Source organism: Eptatretus burgeri, chromosome 3, assembly GCF_056783735.1.
Source record: "Eptatretus burgeri isolate ZD-2024b chromosome 3, Ebu_testis_v1, whole genome shotgun sequence".
In the NCBI taxonomy this organism is placed as follows: domain Eukaryota; kingdom Metazoa; phylum Chordata; class Myxini; order Myxiniformes; family Myxinidae; genus Eptatretus; species Eptatretus burgeri.
In genome coordinates this window covers 18318807-18338924 of record NC_140963.1, presented here as the reverse complement: position 1 = coordinate 18338924, position 20118 = coordinate 18318807, and the positions used below count along the sequence as shown (strand labels likewise).

The 20118-nt window shown below is 45.4% G+C and overlaps 2 protein-coding genes across 3 annotated transcripts in view; one reads left to right on the top strand and one right to left on the bottom strand.

The window, feature by feature from the left end:
- The window catches only part of STK11IP (serine/threonine kinase 11 interacting protein), a 107357-nt gene extending 106079 nt beyond the window's left edge, over positions 1–1278 (bottom strand). The window contains exon 1 of one of the 2 annotated variants that reach the window (XM_085872550.1): positions 1121–1278. The gene's annotated coding sequence lies outside the window, so the exon portion shown is untranslated. Of the gene's footprint in view, positions 1–839; positions 1033–1120 lie in introns of those variants that run through there. The other variant, XM_085872551.1, reaches the window with a different exon arrangement.
- Positions 1279–1776: 498 nt separating this feature from the next.
- LOC147029482 (uncharacterized) lies at positions 1777–19485 on the top strand. Its single transcript, XM_085872539.1, has 2 exons — positions 1777–2121; positions 16403–19485. Exon 2 carries the CDS (start codon positions 17962–17964, stop codon positions 19483–19485), a length of 1524 nt encoding a protein of 507 aa, XP_085728665.1. The 5' UTR covers positions 1777–2121; positions 16403–17961.
- The last annotated feature ends 633 nt before the right edge of the window (positions 19486–20118 follow it).

The window sequence follows — 20118 nt, the reverse complement described above, 5'->3', positions numbered from 1 at the left end:
GTCACCAACTGGGAATCCTCCGTCGTGCAAAGTCCTTCCTTGGCCCACCTGAGCTCCTGACCACTTACAAAGCTTTTGTCCGCAGCCTGATGGAGTACTGCTCTCCCCTTTGGGCTGGTGCTCCTACCTCTCACCTTTCTCGGCTTCATGCTGTAGAAACCAGGGCATTTCGGATCATTGGCATCTCCCGCGATGAGGCTGATTCTTTGGGCCTCTCACTCAATCACCGCAGGTTGGTCGGTGGTCTTTCTGTCTTCTCCCGTCTCTTCTCCAGCCTTGCCCCCCCCCCCGCTCTCTCTGTGATTTGCCCCCACCATATTACCGCAGGGCACTCAAGGTCCGCCAACAACCCCCTTCTGGTAAAACTACCAAAATCACGAATCACTGCTCACCTTCACTCTTTCATTCCTCTTTTTTCCTGTCTTTGGAATAAAATCCCTCACTCTATTCAATCCCATTCTTCCCTCCAGGCCTTCAAAACGGCTGTTCACCACCACCTCTTATCATCTCCCATCCAAAACCTTGATCTTTTCTACCCCCGATAATCCACCCCAAACCCACCTCCTTCAAATTCCCTGCTTTCCTTCCTGAAAGTCCCTGTAGTGTCCCTCTTGTATTCCCCGTGTTCCCCGTCCCATCCCTCTCCCTTCCACAGATCTCCTAATGTCTCTGTTCCCCACTGTTTTATCCTTCCCACTCCCTCCTCTCTTGTCTCATGCCCCCCTTGATGTGCGTTGAGTGTTAGCTCTATATGAGCCTCGACAAGGTAAACAAACAAAAAAAAAACTTGTGTTTGTGAGTGTCAATGTGAATCCGTTTCTCCCTTGTCCCGTACGTACTCCTCCACACACCCAAAGGTGATCCGTCCACCTGGAATGGGAAACCAAGGGCTCGCTGCATTGTGCTCGTTTCGTGTTGCCCGACTATCCTGTACGACATGCACACTCGTACATGGATATACACACACACATCAGTAGACTCGCTCCGGCCGTACGGTCAGGTCAGCGCAAACACCTCGAAGGATCGTTGCAGGATTATTTAAACCCATTAAATAACGGCGCGTTCCAAGTACCAAGTACCAGGTACCAACACAGAGCGGAACATCTGCATTGTGACTCACCTCAATCATCGGGAGAGGAAAGTGACGTGAAAATACCAAGTACACACAAACACTTGCAGCAAGCAGCGGCAGCACCAACAACAACAACAACTACGGACTACTGGGTGAGCCAGCGGCGCGAGCCCGGATCGTTTTCATTGGCTACCGTGAGGTCACGTGCCCTTCAACTTTCTTTTTTTCTCTTCCGCCTACTTCAAAAGAGCGCGTGACCGAAGTGACGCGTGGGTTGTGCGTCATCGTCACGTGTCCGCCACTGTACAGTGCACTCGTACTGTACAAGCCTGCGGTATTTCAATCCGACGTCGCCGTTTTTATTACTATTATTTTTTTGTTAAAGCATCAAACGGCGTGTCCATGAACCGGGGAATGGTGGAGCGCGGAATTCGAGTCCGGAATTAACTAACGAACAAGGAAACCAAAGACACAAACAGGTCACTTAGTCCATAAAAAGAAACAAGGACAAATGTGTCCACGAGCAGCGTCCTCAAGGTTTTGTCGGCTAAAAAAAAAAAAACAACTTCCGGTGTTTCGTCACGTGCCTTGATTAAGCCAATAGCGAAACGCGTCATAATGTATTTACGTATTTACGAAATAAATTGTGTATTTACGAAATTACAGTACAATGAATGGAATAATCTTTAAATAGTAACGTGAACTTTTCGAAACTTTAAAGCAAATGTCCGAATATATTTAAAAGTTCATGATAGACGCTCTCAAAAGGCACCGTCTATGTGAGGATGTGTACATGTGCTCAGTATTTAAGGAGATCCGGATCTTGTATGTACAAGAGCTGAGTCCGAGAGATTAAGGTTTTGGAAGAAGAAGAAGAAGAAGAAGAAGAAGAAGAAGAAGAAGAAGAAGAAGAAGAAGAAGAAGAAGAAGAAGAAGAAGAAGAAGAAGAAGAAGAAGAAGAAGAAGAAGAAGGACAACAACAACAACAACAACAACGTACGCGAGATGCTGCTAAAAATTTTAAGTCAAGTGCGTACAACACCCTCTGGGTGAGTCGAGTTTGTACATCACTTGCTGAGAAAAAGTATCGTCTGTCTGTGTATTGCAAAAAGACTGTGTTGATGTTTTGTGCCAGGTGTTTAAAGGGTCTAATGGTCTGAGGACCACAAGGGGTCTACATACGAGCTTGAATAAAGGGGACGTTCTAATAGCAGCTCGATTCAAAGGAGTCGGATGGGGTCGAAAGGGGATTGTTCCACCGGTAGTTTGGGATCGAATGGAGTCCAAAAGGGTCAAATGGGTCAAAAGTTTGTAAAATGTCATAGTCAGCCTGCCAAGACCCTTGAAAACAGTATTGATGGCATCGCTTGTTGATTTTTGGCCAATGAGTTCAAATGTAAGACCATACCATGGGGTCTCAGAATCATCCGGTGGCCAACCCGATTTTTGACCTTCAAGTTGAAATTTTCAAGGTCAAAGGTCAGATGGGTGCAAAAAAAAAATTTTCCCCCCAAAAATGTCCAGAATAATGTGTTCTATCATTTAAAAGCCTTAAAGAACCAAAAAAACATAACAGTAATTTCAGTATTTTACCATTTATTGACTAAATTTATAGGAAAAACATGAAGAAATCTGAACCAAAAACGTCGAATATCTCCACAATGGTTGAAATGACAGAAAACACATGAAAAGTCTTTACAAACCAGTTTCAAACACCCTGATTCTCGTTGGTAAACTCCTTGATCATCAACATACACCCATTTTTGCATTATTTGAGTATATTTTCAGATTTAGGCAACTTGCATCTGACCTTCAAATATTGACGGACATTCCATCGTGCTAAAAGATACCATTTCAGTCCAGTACTAGCGCTGTACTTCACTCACAATGATAACTCTTGGTATCGTACAGCAAGTAATTCTGATAAGAAATGTTCAAAAACGAGAATAAATTGTGTTTTGGCTGTATTCATTTGGAGAAATTTCAAAGGTAGGCCTAAGCCGCCCAAGCATTTTAAGCTAATGTGTCAGCTTTAAATGAGATTAAGAATTATTAAAAACCTGAAAACTGGCTTATGTAACCACATATTATGTATGACATTGAAGATTAGAGCTATATTGAATGTGGATTTAGACATCCGTTTTCATAGCATGCACAAACGGGCATGCACCCCTGTTTTGACCCATTGCACCGACACGCAGATGTACGGCACTATGTTTTATACCTGCAAGATATCAATGCTTGACAACTCTGAGGTACGGAGGGTTTTCTTATCCACACCACCTGTAACTGGCCATCATCATTTTCCTTCCATGCCCCAGTAGATGCTCGCGTGGGAAGTTCCATCTCAGTCTTGTCTGCTTGAAGCCACAACTTTGTTTGGAAATTTGCTCTTTTCAAGTGAAGTTCCGATGCATCTGTTGTTGGTGGGAGCATTTCCAGTGCTTTTTTGCCTTTCTGAAATACTTCAAGCCTGGCAGTGTCACATCCCTTGGTAAAACTTGGAGTTTTGTAGACACGACACACAAACTGTTCAATATCAGCAAAAGCTCCATCTCGCCCAACACCGTGCAGAAGTTCTGGATGCTGTACGTACACCTGCCAACATGTCTTCTTTCCATTGCCCGCAAATGATGACACCGTGTCGCATCCAGTCAGGGAATGGAAACCTAGGATATTGCTAATCACATTTCGAGGAAAGGTCTGTGCTATAGCATTTATGTGGTATAGTTTGGTTGATTTGCTTGTTCCACTCTTCATCCACACATCTGCTGACTGGTCTCCAAGGCATTGTACAACGATCATATATCCACTACTTTCATATCCACTACTTATGGCCTATAAATTTAGTCAATAAATGGTAAAATAGTGAAATTACTCTTATGTTTCTTGGTTCTTTAAGGCTTTTAAATGATAGAACACATTATTCTGGACATTTTTGGGGGAAAAATTTTTTTGCACCCATCTGACCTTTGACCTTGAAAATTTGACCTTGAAGGTCAAAAATCGGGTTGGCCACCGGATTATTCTGAGACCCCATGGTATGGTCTTACATTTGAACCCATTGGCCAAAAATCAACAAGCGATGCCATCAAAACTTTTTTAAAGCATATTCTAGAGTCTTGGCAGGCTGACTATCAATACAAGGTAACTAATGTTCTACAGGTGTGAAGGTCTATTGGGTCTAAGTTAGTGTTTTCAAAGGGGTCAAAGCAGTCTTAAACGTTTAAAAAGGTCCGTTCAAATACTACATAATTAATAGACAATAGACGTGGTCACAATACAACTGATATTGAAACAGTATGGAATTGAGACGTACTTGTAAGTATATAATGTACCCTTTTCCACAGACAGAATTATCAGGTCAGGTCAGGTATGGGAGCATGTGCCAGAACAGCGCGTCGCTGCGTCCACTTTCCGCCGGTACTCCAGGGGCCTCCGTCTGGCCATCCCCCAGGCAGATGCCAGGCCCATCCCCATCTCCTTGAGATGATGGTCAACCTGCTGCAACCATGAGGCACGTGGTCGGCCCACTGGCCTCCTCCACTCATGAGACTCCCTTGCTGAGAGAATCTGGTGAGCAGGATCAGCATCAGGAAAACGAGCCACATGTCCATACAGCCGCAACTGACGCTCACGGACTATGCAGGTAACAAATCTCATCCGAGTCTCTCTCAGCAACCGCTCGTTGGACACAAAATCCGACCAGCGATAGCCAAGGATTCTTCGAAGAGACCTGGTACCAAAGGAATTAAGTCTCCGTCTCAGATCCTTGGTCAAAGTCCAAGTCTCGCACCCATAGAGCAAGACTGGAAGTACCAAGGACCTGAAGACTTGGACTTTCGTCCTCCCGCACAGGTACCGGCAGCACCACACCCCATGATCCAGTGAATCCATGACTCCCCAGGCCCGACCCAGACGTCTATTGACCTCCGGCTCACAACCTGCGGAGACATGAATATCACTGCCAAGGTAAGTGAATCTATCCACGACCTCAACATCCTCACCACAAACAGACACAGACAGGACAGCAGCATCCAAGATGTCACCGAAAGCCTGGATCTTAGTTTTGACCCAAGAAATCCGTAATCCCAACGGCTCCGACTCCTCATTCAGCACCTCGAGGGCCCCCAAGAGGATGTCTAAAGTCTCCGCAAAGATGACTGCATCATCTGCACAATCAAGGTCCGAGATCTTGACATTGCCAAACGATGCACCGCAACTTGATCTCTCCGACATCCTCCCAAAAATCCAGTCCATACAAGTGCTGAAAAGTGTGGGGGCAAGTACACATCCCTGACGAACTCCAGTACCAACTGGAAATAAGTCAGAGATGGTACCACCACACTTCACAGCACTCTCAGTACCAGAGTAGAGTTCAGACATCAGATCGATCAGTTTCGGTGGCACCCCACGAAGACCAAGAATCCTCCAGAGGACATCCCGATTCACTGAATCGAACGCTTTACAGAGATCAACATAGGCTGCAAGCAGCCCCTGCCGAAACTCTCGTCTGCGTTCGGTGAGGACACGAAGTGCAATGATGCGGTCAATCGTTGACCTCTTTGGTGTAAAGCCTGACTGCTCTGGACGCTGGTGCTCAAGCAGATGGTGGCGAACCCTATCAAGAATTATCCGAGCAAAGACCTTGCCCGGCACTGAGAGCAGCGTCACCCCTCGGTAGTTGTTGCAGTCTTGGCGATCACCCTTCCCTTTCCAGAGAGGGACAACAAGGCCCCTCTTCCAGTCAGTTGGGATGATGCCTGTGTTACAGGCAGAGCACAAAACTGCATGCAACGACACGAGTGCAGCATTTCCACCAGCCTTGAGAAGTTCGGCATGGATGCCACAGATCCCTTGAGCTTTGCCCCGTTTCAACTGGTTCACCGCAGCTCGTGTTTCCACAAGCGATGGTGGACCACAGTTGATTCGAGGGTCAGCAACAGGGATTGTAACACCCTTGACGTCCAACTCGACAGCTGGGGGATCAGCCTGGTACAACCGCTCAAAGTAACCGGCCCAGCGGGCCTTCACTTCAGACTCCTCTGTCAAGAGCCTACCACTCTCTGCTCGAACTGCAGTGCTCCGAGGGATGGGCTTGGATGAACGTAATGCGCGAATTCCCCTGTAAGCGGGACGAGAATCACCTGTCCACAGGTGATGCTCTACCCCCTCACAGATTCCTCGCACATAGGCCTCCTTGTCCACCCTCAGTGCACGTACAGTTTTACGCCTCAGCTCCCTGAACAGCTCAGCTCTGCCATTCAGCCTGGCCCTGCGACTCTGATCAATGATATCCAGTGTCCCTTGAGAGACAAAATTCTTCTTTGCCCTGCGGTGAACTCCAAGGCATCCACCGGCAACATCAAGGACGGTGGTCTTGAAGGTGCTCCACAACTCTTCAGGACCCCCCAAAGCACCCAGACACCCCAAGTGTCCACTCAGCCTGTTCGCAAACTCCTCAGCTACTCTCTCATCCCTGAGCTTGGCAACATCCAGCCTCGGCTGGGATGGTACCATTCTCCAGGATTTAAGGTGCAGCTTTAGAGTTGCTACAACAAGCCTGTGGTCAGTATTGAGGAACTGAGCACTCCGGTAGACCCTGCAGTTCTGGATCATCCTCCAACGACCGTCAATGAGGACATGGTCAATCTCCTTTGCCACACCGCCAGCGTTGGAATACCAAGTCCAGCGATGAGCTTGCGGGCGCTGAAACCATGAACCAGCCACCCTAAGTCCATGACTTCTTGCAAAGTCAAGGAACTTAGTGCTATTCTGGTTCATAGTTCCTGACCCATGGGGACCAACACACACCTCATAACCATCCCTATCAGTTCCAGTCGATGCATTGAAATCCCCCAAGACTAGAAGTATATCTCGTCTGGGGCACTGATCAACCACAGACTCGAGTGTGGCGTAGAATGCGTCCTTCACGGTGAGATCACTCGCCTCAGTCGGAGCATAAACAGAGACCAGGGAAATGACACCTAAGGAGTGACGAATCCTTAATCTCATAATACGCTCATTGACCGGTGTTACCTCAATTATCATTGGGGTCAGCTTATTGGACACAGCTACAGCAACTCCTTGGGTATGGTAACCATCAGAGCGACCAGACCAATAGTAGGTGTAACCACCCACCATTATCTCGCCGCAATCTGGTCTCCGAACCTCAGAGAGAGCTGCAATCCCGATGTCCAAACACTTGAGCTCAGATGATAACAGAGACAGGTGATCATCCTCTCTTAGGGATAGGACATTCCAGGCACCCACCCGAAGGGACCGCCTCGGGTTAACCCAAGGAGACCGCCGTCTGGTGGACGACACCTCAGCACCACTCCGACACACTCTCCCGCAATCTGACCCAGGGATGATACCCCGTGGTTTCCCTCCTATCAAAGATTGGGGGTCCCGAAGGCTTTGCCCCAATCCCGTCATCCGGTGAGCTGCCCTGCGAAGGGAAGCTGCACAGGAGGTACTCCCACGGAGTGGGTTTTCAGATTTTTTTGCGTTTTTGTGTTTTGCGGAATGAAGGGTTTTACAGTGGCCGGAGTGCAAATCCTGCCACCAACCTCCTAATAAGAAGTAGCCCAACTGCAGGAGGACGTCCGCAGACACAGTTGGGCACTAGATATGGATGGCCGTTGGCTCACAAGGAGCTCCTCCGCCCTTTGACAGGTTTTGTTTTTAATCCTGCTGGGTGTCCATATCCAAACACCCTCCTCACCAGAAAACCTGGTGGGGGAGACGGTTTAGTCGCCGACAACCCGACCATGGAACAGGTTAGTACAGGTTTACATGGTACCTGTAGCAGGTCACAGATCGAACCTGACCTGACTATCAAGGTAACTAATGTTCTATGGGTGTGAAGGTCTATTGGGTCTAAGTTAGTGTTTTCAAAGGGGTCAAAGCAGTCTTAAACGTTTAAAAAGGTCCATTCAAATACTACATAATTAATAGACAATAGACGTGGTCACAATACAACTGATATTGAAACAGTATGGAATTGAGACGTACTTGTAAGTATATAATGTACCCTTTTCCACAGACAGAATTATCTGGAATTTAAATTGAAGACAAGTCTGAAGGCGACGGTGGTTCATGAGCGGTATTTGACGATGTAGATTGTTTCAGAAGTCAAGGATGAGACAATATGATAATGTTTGACCAAGTTATAAAAATGATCAACATTACTGATACGGGTGACGGGTTATGAGCTGCAAAATGTCAAAAACCCGGTTTCGTTCAACAACTTTCAAAATTTGACCTTTGCATAACCTTTAAAAGTCACAAAACAATGTTGTGGACATTAAAATATGGAAACAGGATACGTGCTATAGCTTATTGGAGTTAGTTCGTCAAAGAAGGTCGAAAACCCAGTTCGATTCCCACAACTTTGAAAATTTGACCTTTGTGGCCTTTAAAGGTCAAAGGTCAAGGATTATGACCTTTGGTGCAAAGCTTCCTCTGGAACATTCCAGGAACAATATAACGTCATATAGGCTATATGGCATTTCACACTCCTCGGATTATCCATACTTTGATGAAATAAGCATAAAAACAAACTTGAAGGGGGCGCCAAGGGCAAGGTGTTCGAGATAGAGCAAAATGGTTTCAAGACTTTAGGTAGGGAATGACCTCAAGATTTTTTATAAAAAATATTGTCATCCTAGCTCTCAAAGTTTGGGCAGTTGTATGATTTTTATGTCAAAATTCGCAATTTTCTAAGTTTTTGACCTTGTGACCTTGACCTTGGGACGAAAATGAAAAATCGGACAATGACAAGTTTTAGATAATTCATTTTGCCATTCAAATACCGAAGAACCCATTCCATTCAGTCAATTCCCTTGGAGAAGATATATTTTTAATCCGATACCCCCTAAAAATGGCTATTTTTTGGCGTGGCTCTGCCCACAATAGGTGTAGCATGCCCTCATCCAGGAAAACACAAGGAGACATTGTAGTGGGGCAACTTAGCTAAATATAGCATAACAATTGTGCATTTTGTGAGGAAAGCACCAAATTTGGCAAACTAGTAGCCAATCATATTATGAACAGATTTGGATATTGGGCCATCTCAAATTCAGCCGCTGATGGCTGTGGCAGCCATTTTCCACTGCCATCAAAAATTTTGAGATGGCCCAATATCCAAATCTGTTCATAATATGATAGGCTACTAGTGTGCCAAATTTGGTACTTTCCTCACAAAATGCACAATTGTTATGCTAAGTTGCCCCACTATTGATATCGAACACATAACCAAGTTTCATCAAGATCGGATCAAAGTCCACGGAGTTATGCTCTGGACAGACAGACACACAGACATAACGAATATAGTGGTCACTCTGGCTGGCGCTCATGAACCAATAAGGTATTGTCGTCATGCTCCATCCATCTCCCTTTTTGACATCTCCAGCCATCATGACATCATCATCGTCATCGTCATCATGCCGATCATGTGACCGGAAGTGTGTCAAAATGGCCGACTGAGTCAATTTTTGGGAAAATTGCGTAAATTCCTTCAAAAATCCTCTTCTCCAAACCCACGAGTAAGAATGATACCAAATTTGGGTTACCACATTAGGACAGGGTCCTGATATTAAATTGCAGAGGCCATGCCGATCGCATGACTGGAAGTGTGTCAAAATGGCGGTCTTTATAATTTTTTTGGAGAATCACGTAAATTCTTTCAAAAATCTTCCTCTCCAGACCGACCAGTCAGATTGCTACCAAATTTGGGTTACAACGTGAGGCCAGGGCCCAGATAAGACGTGAGTGAACGGGAGTTTGTCTCTGGACGTGTCCGAGTGGTGTTTGTCTCCAGACACGTCCGGGCGGTGTCTTTTTCTGGATAGGAACAAGAGGGAAAAGACAGCATTGCTGAGTGAGATATCAGTACCGAGCGATCTTGGCTTAAATAATGCAGAAATCAACAAAATAACCAAATACCAGGACCTCAAAAATGAGATCAAGAGATCTTGGAAGCCAAAGAGCTTCAAAATTGCACCACCAGTGATAATAGGAGCAACGGGAATAATAAAGAAGAACCTCACTGAGATTCTGAAAACCATCCCCAGGAATATTACCACAAACGAACTACGATCGGAGGCAGTCCGGGGTTCGGTGACGATCCTGAAAAGAGCCCTCGGAACAAAACTCTGAGAACAACAAAGCTGAACATCTTGGTCCATGAACCGTGATCCCTTACTGAAGCAGAGATGGGTACTTTAATTCCTGGGAGGACTTTGTTAAATCTCCTAAAACCCGCAACTCGAAATCAAGACTCCACATCAAAATCTTTATGTTGTCTTGCTTGAAGGCAGTCTATAGTCTATGATCCAAGCAATCCTCCATCTGGGAACGATGACCACAACAAAATACAACACAAATATCCACCATTTTAACTCGTGTTTTAACAAATGTAATTACAATTGGAAAACATCGATAAATGCTCGTCCGTGTCCGCTTTGTAATCAGACTTCTTCGTTTTCTTCGTCTTCTCTTTATGTTAAACATGATTAAAACAGTAGAATTTTTTTTTATTTTTTTTTAAGATTTAGGTGACCTTGACCTTTGACTGTTCGATGTAAAAAAAACAAAAACAATCAGCTTCCAGCTTTTGATTGGTGAACCAATTCAGTGAACCAATATGCTAATTCTTAAAAATTTTAGGGCAATTTCATCAAAATTGCTGATTTTATGTGATGCTGGCCTTTTTACCTTTTAATCAAATTATTTTGTCTTCTCAATATCTGTACTAATAAAAGTGTGTGTGTGTGTGTGTGTGTGTGTGTGTGTGTGTGTGTGTGTGTGGGTGTGTGTGTGTGTGTGTGTGTGTACGTGTGTACATATTTGGGTTTCAGAATGTGGAATGGAGTCCTCCCAGGGTGGACTCAAAGTATCCACCTTCATTTCAATAAGGGGTCACGATTCATGGACCGAGCTGTGAAGTTTTTCTGTTCTCAAAGTTTTGTGCCGAGGACTCTCTTCAGGATCGTCGCTGAATCCCGGACAGCTTCCAACTGTAGTTTGTTTGTAATAATATTCCCAGGGATGGTTTTTAGCTCACCTGTAGAGTAGTTCCAGGGAGCTTATGCGGTGGTGTGTCTGTCCGTCTACAAATACTTGCAACTTCTTCTCAGAAATTACACACACAATTTCAATGAAATTTGACCACAACCTTCATCACCCATGATGACATTAAAAAGGGGGTCTGAATGGATCTACAGGAGGGGGTGTGGGGAAGAGGGTTGCCTCCCCAAAGAGATATTTGTTTTCTTCTTAAACAATACACACAATTCAGATGAAACTTCATGACAACCTTCCTCAACCATGACGTACCAAAGTTTGTTCATGACATTAAAAAATTGGGGTCCAAGGGGTTCTAGAGGGGGGGGGAGGATTGCCCCCTAAAATATTTATTTGCTTTTTCTGAAGCCACACACAATTTCGATGAAACGACCACCATCTTCACCACCCGTGATGTACCAAGGTTTGTTCATGGCATTAAAGAAAAAAATCCATCGGTGTTTAATTTCTTCTCCATTATATATTTTGTGGGTCATTCATGTTGCCTCGTTATCTCTTCTCGCCACGACCAGGTAGACGCCCAGTGGTATTGGCCTAATGTTTAATATCTCTGTGAGGTTCTTTGTCATCATTCTTGTAGGTCCAGCTATCAGTGATACAACTTTGGCATTCTTCAGCTCCCAGCATTCATCTTCTCACTTCATTCTTGAGGTCTTGGTGTTTTGTCATTTTCTTGAGTTCTGCATCGTTTAGTCCAAAATCACTGTCATTAACACCTCAATCAGCAATGCCTTCTTCTCCTTTTTTTTTGTACCTAAGTATGATATCTGGTCGCAACATTTTGTTTTCGATGTTCACGCTCGATGGGATCATTAGTTCGTACGTGAGCGGTAAGTACTTCCATGTTTTCACTGATTACTTTTCCTTCATGTTCCCACAAATTTTCTGGAACTGGGATATCAAAGTTTTTTCAGATGTGCCAGTGGATTACATGATAAACTCTGTTATGTTGTTGTGTGTACAGCTGTTCTGATGTGACTTTGTTTTTGTGTGTGTGTTTGGTCATTAAGCATAACATATCATTCTGTTTACAAACCCCACCGTAGCCTGGTGTTGGCTTAGTGGTTAGGGTGACGGCTTGGGATCCAAGGGTCCTGAGTTCAATCCCAGTTGGCCGCTGAATTAATACACACCAGGAGGTTGACTCAGCCTGTGATCCTTCCGAGGTCAGCAAAATGAGCACCAGTGTACGGGTAAGGGGGACACTGCATCAGCGGAAAAAGCCCCGTCCCAACCAATGATGCAACCAGCAGCCATAGGCTGCACTCGAGAGAGAGAGAGACTAATCTATCTCTCTATATCTCTCTCTCTCTCTCTCTCTCTCTCTCTCTCTCTCTCTCTCTCTCTCTCTAGCTCTCTCTCTATCTATCTCTCTCTCTATCTCTATCTCTATCTCTATCTCTCTCTCTATCTCTATCTCTATCTCTATCTCTATCTCTATCTCTCTCTCTCTCTCTCTCTCTCTCTCTCTCTCTCTCTATCTCTCTCTCTCTCTCTCTCTCTATCTCTATCTCTATCTCTATCTCTATCTCTATCTCTATCTCTATCTCTATCTCTCTCTGTCACACCCCCTCCCTCCCATAGTGCAGCAACGTTTGTTGAGGCATCATTCTCTCCAAATTGAAACAATTTTGAGGCAAATTTGACTCCAAAGTTGAGGCAACTCCAAAGTTGAGGCAAATTTAAACTCAATTCACCTCCACCTGCTGACATTTCTGAATCTACCCAGAAGGTTGGGGTAACTTGTTGGTGTTGTGGTGGTAATCATCAAGTTTTCCAATGTCGGTACAGGAATTATACCTGTGACAACTGTGGTAAGCGGGGACACTTGAAGTGCCATTGTCCTTGATCCAAGTCGAAGAACTTGTCTCCTGCTTATCACATTGGGGTGAACCCTAATGCAGCAGATGCAAGGTCACAGAGCACAGCCTGCAGGCAAGAGTCGAGTGAGGAACTTTATGAGGTTTTCTCTGTTGGAACAAAGAGCTCCGATGCTCCAATTATAGTTGCTGTAACAATCCATAAGATCTCGGTGAGGATGGAAGTTGGTACCAGGCACATCCAGATCAATTATGAGCGAGAGCAAGTTCACCTCCATCTACCTTCCGAGAAAGGCTCCTGCACTCCAGCCTGTATCTACTGACTTGAGAACATACATCAAGGAGGTGGTTCCTGTAGTTGGCTCATATAACGTAACTGCAGGATGTGGAAGCAGGACTCATGTCCTCTAACTACTGATAGTGCGTGGAGAAGGACCAAACCTCTAAGACTGAGATTGGTTACGAATAATCAGACTTAATTGGAGTGACGTAAACAGAGTCTCTAACTCTGATGCTGGATACGATACCATGGCCAACAAGTACCCTGGCCTGTTCAGCGATGGTGTTGGCACTTTTGCAGGGCCCACAGTGAGGATTCATGTTTCTGCAGATGCTCAGCCATTGTTCCATCAGGCTAGACCTGTGCCTCACATGATGCGATCAATGATCGAATATGAGCTTGCCGCCTGCAGAGTGGGGGCATCATCTCACCAGTCGAGTACTCCGACTGGGCAGCACCTATCGTTCCAATACTCAAAGCAGATGGAACAGTGCGCATTTGTGGGACTACAAAACGATGATCAACCGCTATTCAAAGCTGGATGGCTACCTTTTACTCAAAGCAGAGGATCTGTTCACCACTCTCATGGGTGGCCAGACATTCACTAATCTTGACTTGACCAATGTTGATGCTCAAATGGAAGTGGATGATGATTCCAAGCAATATACATGTATCAACACTCATAGAGGACTCTACATGTACAACAGATGCCCATTTGACATACGCTCTGCTGCACTAATCTTCCAATGCAAGATGGAGACGTGATTGAAAACTGTCCCAAGGACAGTCGTATTCCAGGACGACAAACTAGTGACTGGAAAGTCACAATATGAACACCTCGAGAACCATAAAAAATTCCTCAATCGGCTGTCACAAGCTGGGTTAGGCCTACAGCGTGAAAAGTGTACCTTTCTGACACGTGAAGTTGAATACCTGGGTCATCAAATCTCCTGTCAAGGCATTTTGCCCTCTCCGAGCAAAGTTGAAGCCATTGCGAATTCACCAATGCCACAAAACATTTCAGTACTTCATGCATTTCTGGGTAGGTTGACCTACTTTGGTAATTTCCTGCCTCAACTGAGCACAACCGTCGAGCCTCTGCATCTTCTCCTTAAGAAAGGTGTTGTCTCGAAATAGGAAGTTATCCAAGCAAGAGTGTTCAAGGTCCGTAAAGCCATGCTGTCCTCCTTGCCGTTGCTTCTCCATTATGGCCCATCCAAGGAACTTGTTCTCGGTTGTGATAGCTCTTCATATGGCAATGGGTGTGCATTGTTGCAAACAAATGGAACTGGAAATCTCCATCCTGTTGCGTATGCATCACAAACCCTATTGGACACTGAACATCGCTATGCTCAAGTAGAACGAGAGGCGTTACTGTGTGTCTGGGGCACATCTCCACAATCTGGTGATATCATTAGTCTCATGGCAAACATCATTCACGATGAGGCGCCCGTAACCGCTGAGCAGATTGCTTGTGCCACCAATAGCAATCCAGATTTGTCACAAATTAAACACTGTGTTATGTCAGGTGATTGGGCATCACTACCGAAAGGGGCGAAACCGTACCTCATACGGAAGGATGGGCTCTCTATTGATGCAGACTGCCTGCTTTGGGGTAGCCAAGTGATAATTCCGCCTAAACTCCGTGGGAAAATTATCAGTGAACTCCACAATGCTCATCCAGGCATCGTCACCATGAAGACTATTGCCCGAGCCCATGTTTGGTGGCCTGGTTTGGACAGTGACATGGAGTCCAGTGCACGCCGTAACTACACTTGTCAAGCCCAGGACACCGTCTCAGTCTCCATTGGCCATGTGGTCCTGGCCATCAAAGCCATGGTCCAGACTACACGTCGACCATGCTGGTTCATTTCAAGGGAAGCTTTTCCTTATCGTAGTTGATGCCCACTCCAAATGGATTGAAGTTCTCGTGGTGCCATCCTCATCCTCTGCTGTCACAATTGAAGCTTTGTGTACCATGTTCGCACAACATGGTATTCCAAACTCCATTGTATCAGATAATGAATCGTCATTTACGAGTTCAGAGTTTCAGAACTTTTGTAAAATTAATGGAATTAAGCACTACACATCTGCCCTCTACAAACGTGCCAGTAATGGTCAAGCCGAATGTGCTGTTCAGATCATCAAGAATGGTCGAAACCACGTCAAGGAAGGCTCCAATCAATCTCGTCTCGCTTGTGTGTTGCTCAACTACCGCACCAGACCACATGGAACCACCGGTCGCTCACCTGCCAAACTTCTGATGGGTCGTGAATAAACAACACGGTTATCATTAGTGCACCCGTGCGTGATGGTCCAGATCGAGAATAACAAGTATCAACAGAAACGTAATCACCACCTGTATAACCACAAATTCCAGATCAATGATCCTGTACACGTGTTGAACTCTGAATGTGGAACCAAGTGGTTATCTGGCATCATTATCGATAACATTGGTGAAATGATGTTTCTTGTGAAGTTGTGTGATGGTAGATGCATGCGTAAACATGTTCACCAACTTAGGAGACGTCATGTTGACCAACTCAAGTCAAGGTCCTAGGTCACCCACTCCTGTATTAACACCACCTGTGTTTGAACCCGAGGCGTTTCCTCATGAAAGCTTTTCACCCATCAATGTACCTCAACTCCTTCCCGACCCTGTACCCCTTATTGAGGAACCCACAGCAGTTGCAAGGACAGCCCTCCACGAACCCTTTAGTCCATTTGCCAGAGAAGTAACCGTGTTGTCCTCAAAAGTGTATGGTTTTATGGTGGTGTCTTGTTCACAGGCATGCAAAGACAAAATTAAGCTTGGTTGCCCGGATGGTAACCATGGGGAAATCTGTGATATTTGCGCAAATACAAGATGGCCGTCATCGACTGGGCTGAAAATATAACTTTTTAGGTAATGAACTTAAAATTACACATGAGACATCTTTTCCATATAATTTTGGTATGAGGAATCGATATTTAACCTTATTTTTGTGATTAGAAGTAAATTTGAGGTCAATGTTCGAGTTCCTGGCAATTGTTTGACCGTGTGAGATACATTTTGAATGACAACAAGGTCACTATTCTGACAACTGGACGCTCACATACGACATTTATGCGAGTTACTAATTCATTGTTTTGTTTTTACAGATATGGCTGATTCAAGGTGCATTCTTCCCTTGTGTCATGGTGGAGTGGAATTGAAGAAATTCGCTGATCAAGGGATCAAGACATTGATCTCCTGTGCCAAAGCCCATGGAGATGAAGAGCTACGTGCAAAACTACAGGACATTGTTGATGGTGGTGGTGATGCTGTTCGCATAGAATGTCACAAAGGATGCTTCTGCACTTGCACATCAAAACACAAAATTGAGAGACTTTGTAAATCACAGAAAAGAAAAGCTGAAGATGATTGTGTTACAGTGACAACAAGATCTCGCACACAGGCAACATGCAGTGGTGCGTTTGTTTACAGACGTGACAGCATTTTTTTGTGGCAAAGAATGTTTACCTGTTGATGACAAACATCCAGAAAGATGGGATCGTGTTCATCAGTGCATGACTAAAGAACGTTTTGACAAGGAAGGTAATCTCATCCCAACTATGAAAGATGCCATCATTAATGCTGCTGAGCAATGTAATGATGAAGTAGCCAGAGCGGTCAAGTTACATATTGGATATTTGGTTGATCTCCCTGTGGCTGAGTGCAAATACCATGTACGCTGTTATAACAGTTTCATGACAGTCCCTAAATATGCTGATTTGCCAACTGGTGTTGCAGAAGAAAGTGCCCCAAAGAACGTCATAGAGCGAATGAATTGTGACAGGTCAAAGATGTGGAATAGCGTTGAACTGCATTCCCTTTCCTGTGATCTTGGTGGCAAACTCACTCGACGTGATATGTTCAGCAAACTAACAGACTGCATGAGTAAGGACGTTATGTTAGTTCGGGTAGATGGATGTGCTACCATTGTTGGTTTCCGTGAGTCCATTGCTAACCATCTGAAAATGGTTAAAGTGGATGATGCAGATGAGAGGAGTATTGATTCTGTGGTAAGGCAGATCAAGGAGGCACGCTCAGTCAAGTACAACAGTGCCAATTATGACCTCTCAGAATTTACACAAGCCAACACAATCAAGGCAACAAGCCCAACTTTACTGAGGTTGATTTCAGACTTGGTGTCTGGTGGTGAAATGACCAAGAAATCTCTAAGCCTGAGCCAGTCAATTCAAAGTCGTGTTACAGGTACCAGAAATCAGATAACATTAGGACTGGCTGTGAAACTACTGCACCACCATGGCAGTTCTGATCTTCTAAAGCTCCTTCATGAACATGGGTTCACGTCATATGATGAGGTCCTGAGATTCAGGAAATCCACTGCTCATTTTCTCGGTGACAATGCTCAGCTTCTCCACCAATTCATGGGTTTGAGTAGAACTGTTGGCGTGATTTTTGCCTGGTTTGATAATCTTGATCTGCAAGTGTTCATGCCTAATGGTCGGCGCACTACTCATGTCCTCTCATGAATTTCAGCAACCCTATCCTGCAGGCATTCTTGAGTATGGGCATGCTCACCAAGGGAAGAGCGACCTTATTATCCCACGACTGTCTAAGAAAGCTGCCCAGTCTAGGACAAGCAGCAGCTCATCAGGGAGTCTTCCTCTGCAGCACTACACTGGGCCATCCAAAGTGAACCCCCCGGCTGTGGATGCAACCTCTGGAGTGTGTGCCCTACCAAGAAGTGTGTGCCCGGCAAGCTAGTTTAGCTGCTGCACAGGAAAAGGACATGAAGTGGCTAAACACAGTCAGCACACAGGTGAACGCCATGGAATGGGGTGGGTTCAACAACCAAGAAGCATTCACCAGTCATGCAGAAAAAAAGCCAGCAAGTACCTACATGTTCGGACCCCTTATTGATGCCAAAGCTTCTCATCCAGACACTGCAGTGACTTCACTGGAGTATCTTCAGAGGTCATTGACTGATATGGGAATGACTTATGTCCACATCTCTGTGGATCTCCAGCTCCACATGGTGGCTTGCCAAATCAAGTGGTATGACGTTGATCGCTTTAAAAATGTGATTCTGAGGCCTGGGATAATGCACACTGTGCAGTCCTTCTGTGGTTACATTGGCAAACTCATGCGTGGGTCTGGTGTTGAGACTCTCATCAGTTCAGCATTCGGGGGCCAGGCAGGAATCATGAGTGGCAAGTCCTGGGTTCGATCAATGAGAGCCTTCCAGATGGTTTCGACTGCCCTTCTCGTTTCCTTCCTCACCACCGGCCCCAAGACATTCCAGGAGTTGTGCAGCTACCTTGGGACATGCAGACAGCACCCAACTGGGAAGCACTGGGTTGATAACTTCATCAAGCCTACTCTGCTTGGTCATCAACTTATGCGTAGTGAGAGGGAGGCAGACTTCCTGCTGCAACAGCTAACACTTGAACGCATGCTTCCCGACTTCTTTGTTGCTGGTCACCATCACTATGCCCGTTACATCACCCATCACCTTCTGGAGATGCGCTATCTGCTGCCACCAGATGCCAAGTCAGAGCTCATATCAGGTGCTTTTGTGTGTCGTCACCAGGAAGGCATTTGGAATGGTGTGAGCTCTGATCAGTTCGGTGAACAAACTGCTATTAGAATTGGCAAGGGTGGCCTCAAGGGTATGACTCTTTCTCCAGAGATGGTAGCAGAGTGGATCGATTCCTTTCCTGTCACTGCCTACATCTCAGATACAATGGAGCACATCTACCCTGACTCCTCAAACAAGGACAATGAAGACCAAGTGAGAGAAAAGGACACAAGAATCGGACCACGTCACAAGGAGGAGGGGAAGAAGAGGAGAGAACTTCATGCAGATGATAGGCGCCGGATTTTACTTGAATTGTCGAATGTGTCTCATCCTCTTGAGAATCACTCACCACATCTGTACAACATTGCCAATGGTCGAATTGCTCCCCGAGAAGCTGAAGTGAATGTTGAGGATTCCGTGGTTATAGGTCAGAAAATGGTTGCAGAGTTCCATGCATCCCTTCCAGGTGGATTCCATGCAACCATCTCTTGCCCCATCAAGACAATGGAGCACTTGCAGAAAGGAGTGAAAATTGGGTACAAGACGATCTTTGATCTAGAAACCATCTTCCTCAGGCTGCTGACTATTGGACAGCAAAGACAAATGGAGCTAGGACCTATTTCCAGTTTGAGCTCTGCGCAGTACCTCCCTCACTGATTGATGAATATGGGTGCTTAAGGAAAGGCAACAAAGCACCACTGGCACACAAACTCTGTGTTCAGGCACAACAGCCTCTGCAACCAGATGTTACCATTGTTGACGCGAGCCAACTTCTCTATCATATTGTCTGGCCTTTCAGGGGAACTGTGTCAGTCTTAGTTGAGTCCATCAAGACAAGGCTGTCTACCATTGCTGGTCAGAAGATCTTGGTCTTTGACAAATATTATGATGTTTCTGCAAAGGACCATGAACGAGTGAGGCGTGCTGGCATTGGTTACATCAACTATGACCTATTGACCTCACAATAAACACACCCCTGCCTAGTCGAGAAGCCATCCTGAAAAACAAGCAGAACAAGTTGCAGCTGTCCAAGGTTTTGAGAACCTATAACTTTGGTGAAGGAGTTACTGTGGAGAGCCGTAGCCATGGTGCGTTCAACCATGATGAAGCAGACATTACAATGATCTCACACCTGCTCATGGCTGCTGAATGTAATGCAAGAGTGATACGTATCCTCTCTGATGACACTGATGTTTTTGTATTGATGGTTTACTGGGTTTACTAGCGCAACATCCAGGCCACAGTGCAGATGGAAAGGTGGGATGGAGCAATTTGGGATATCAACACCAC

Bases quoted from the DNA above. Each gene is read 5' to 3' on its own strand.
- LOC147029482 (XM_085872539.1), top strand. From the start codon at position 17,962: ATGCAACCTCTGGAGTGTGTGCCCTACCAAGAAGTGTGTGCCCGGCAA.